The sequence below is a fragment of the Pteropus vampyrus genome, unplaced genomic scaffold (assembly GCF_000151845.1).
Source record: "Pteropus vampyrus isolate Shadow unplaced genomic scaffold, Pvam_2.0 Scaffold38, whole genome shotgun sequence".
In the NCBI taxonomy this organism is placed as follows: Eukaryota; Metazoa; Chordata; class Mammalia; order Chiroptera; family Pteropodidae; genus Pteropus; species Pteropus vampyrus.
The window spans coordinates 173731-175642 of record NW_011888819.1 but is presented as its reverse complement, the minus strand read 5'-3'; the positions used below and the strand labels follow the sequence as shown (position 1 = coordinate 175642).

Sequence of the window (1912 nt, the reverse complement as noted above, 5' to 3'; positions counted from 1 at the left end):
ACTTTGATCAGTTTGGTTTATAGAATCCAAAGCTAAGGATGCTACCGTCATAAGTTAATATATAACTAGGTCAATGCTGACCTATTTTGTGGTTACAGCCTGAATGCAGTTGTCTTTCAAAAGCTGTCATTTTTCCTAAGACATTTTAAGAGAACTTCCTTCCTGACAACTAAAAAAAAAAAGTTCCTCAAAGAGACAATAGAATTCCATACAATCTCCATTTTTCAGGGTTTTATAATCAGTGAAGCAAGTCTTGATTTTTTGTTTTGTTTCATTGTTATTGTTATTGTTTTAAGGTTGAATAAAAGGTGAAGACACCAAATAGAGATACAAATAATAGATAAACAGTACAATCAAGGACAACGTAGTCACTTCTGGAAGTCTAGAAACGAATAATGCTCATACACACATACACACCATACACTTGGACTTTGGGCTCTTTAAATAGAATCACAAACTGAGTTACGTAAATATAATTAGTCTAATAATCAAGAGATAAAACTAATCAAGGTAGGACATGTTGAGAAACAAATATCTACAGTATGACGAGTGTCTTTTTGGGCAGCCAGTGTAAGAAATTATTGAGCCACACATTCAAATGTGACAAAGCTCTGGGTGCCTAGAAAACAGGAATCTCAATTTGGCTAACCAATTGCTATATGTTTGTGACGGCTGTTCGAGCTCCTTCAACTGTCATTTAAGTGAGGCCAAAATAGCAGCAGCGGTGGAAGAAATTCATTAACAACACAGCTTCCAACAACACAGCAGAGTTGTGTCTGGCTTGGAAACCATAAAAGACAGCAGGACCTGAGTATGACAATGGGAAGTGGTGCCATAACATGGCATAAAGATCCCTCTGTGAAGATACGAGATGGCTTAAGGACAGCTGTGGCCGCGGGCCATCTGCTTTAATGAAGTGTGGAAAGAACTTCTGGACAGTCTCTCTACCCTTGTGGTGACACAGGTTTACAGGTATATGTCAGCAGCCTTCACAAAGCACAGATACACACCTAGACTCACACTCGATGCTTACACGCGTGGAAAGCCTATGAGGGATAGACATGAAACTCCGACACATTTAAAATGCCAAAGTAAGTTTAATGTAAAGTGAATTTTCACATGTCTCACCTGAACAATTTGAAATGAGAGTTTAGCCAAAATGTGTATCTAAAAAGAGAACCATTACCCAAACTGTAAATCTCCCCCTGCCCCCCCCAAAAAAAATTAGAATGACAAGTTCAGATGGTTTTTGTCAAGTCAATTCTTGTGTCCTGAGATCGAAGGTCCATCACAGAAACCTAGGATTGGCTCATCGCTTCATCATCTGAGCGAGGTATGGAGGTGTGAAGTGTCCACAAGGTGGAATCAGCAAGAGGAGACTTTGCCAAAAGTCCTCAGTCGCAAGCAAGTTTTCTCAGTAGCAGCCGGATGACCAATATCTTCCATAGCAACATGGGCGGTAGCAGCTGTATCCATAGCCACCGTAGCCACAGCCGTAGCCAGAGCCCAGACCTCGGAAGCAGCCATAGCCACAGCCATAGCCGCAGCCATAGCCACAGCCCAGACCGCCAATGCCATAGCCCAGACCTCCGTAGTAGTTGCCGTAGTAACAGCTCATGGTGTCAAGAGTTGAGGATTTAGGGGAGAACAAAGTATATGCTTGCAGAATGTGAACTTCTCTGCTTCCACCGGGCCTTTTATACACCTTCTGTAGTGGGCGTGACAAACAACAAGCAATCCTGCCTTGTGTTTTATCAACTACTTTGTATGAAAACTGTCATTAACGTCGTGTTCATTTTGAAGAGAGGCCCTCACACCCATTCATTTAGAAATTCCTTTATTGATGTTTCTAAATTCTTTAAGGCATCTCGTGTACCTTTAATAACAAAACAAAATTTACTACCGTACTTAA

At 41.1% G+C, this 1912-nt stretch overlaps 1 protein-coding gene across 1 annotated transcript; it reads right to left on the bottom strand.

The window, feature by feature from the left end:
• Positions 1 to 1414: 1414 nt before the first annotated feature.
• On the bottom strand, positions 1415 to 1618 carry LOC111738428 (keratin-associated protein 20-2-like). Its single transcript, XM_023529541.1, has one exon. The coding sequence runs from the start codon at positions 1616 to 1618 to the stop codon at positions 1415 to 1417; it is 204 nt and encodes a 67-aa protein (XP_023385309.1).
• Between the last annotated feature and the right edge of the window lie 294 nt (positions 1619 to 1912).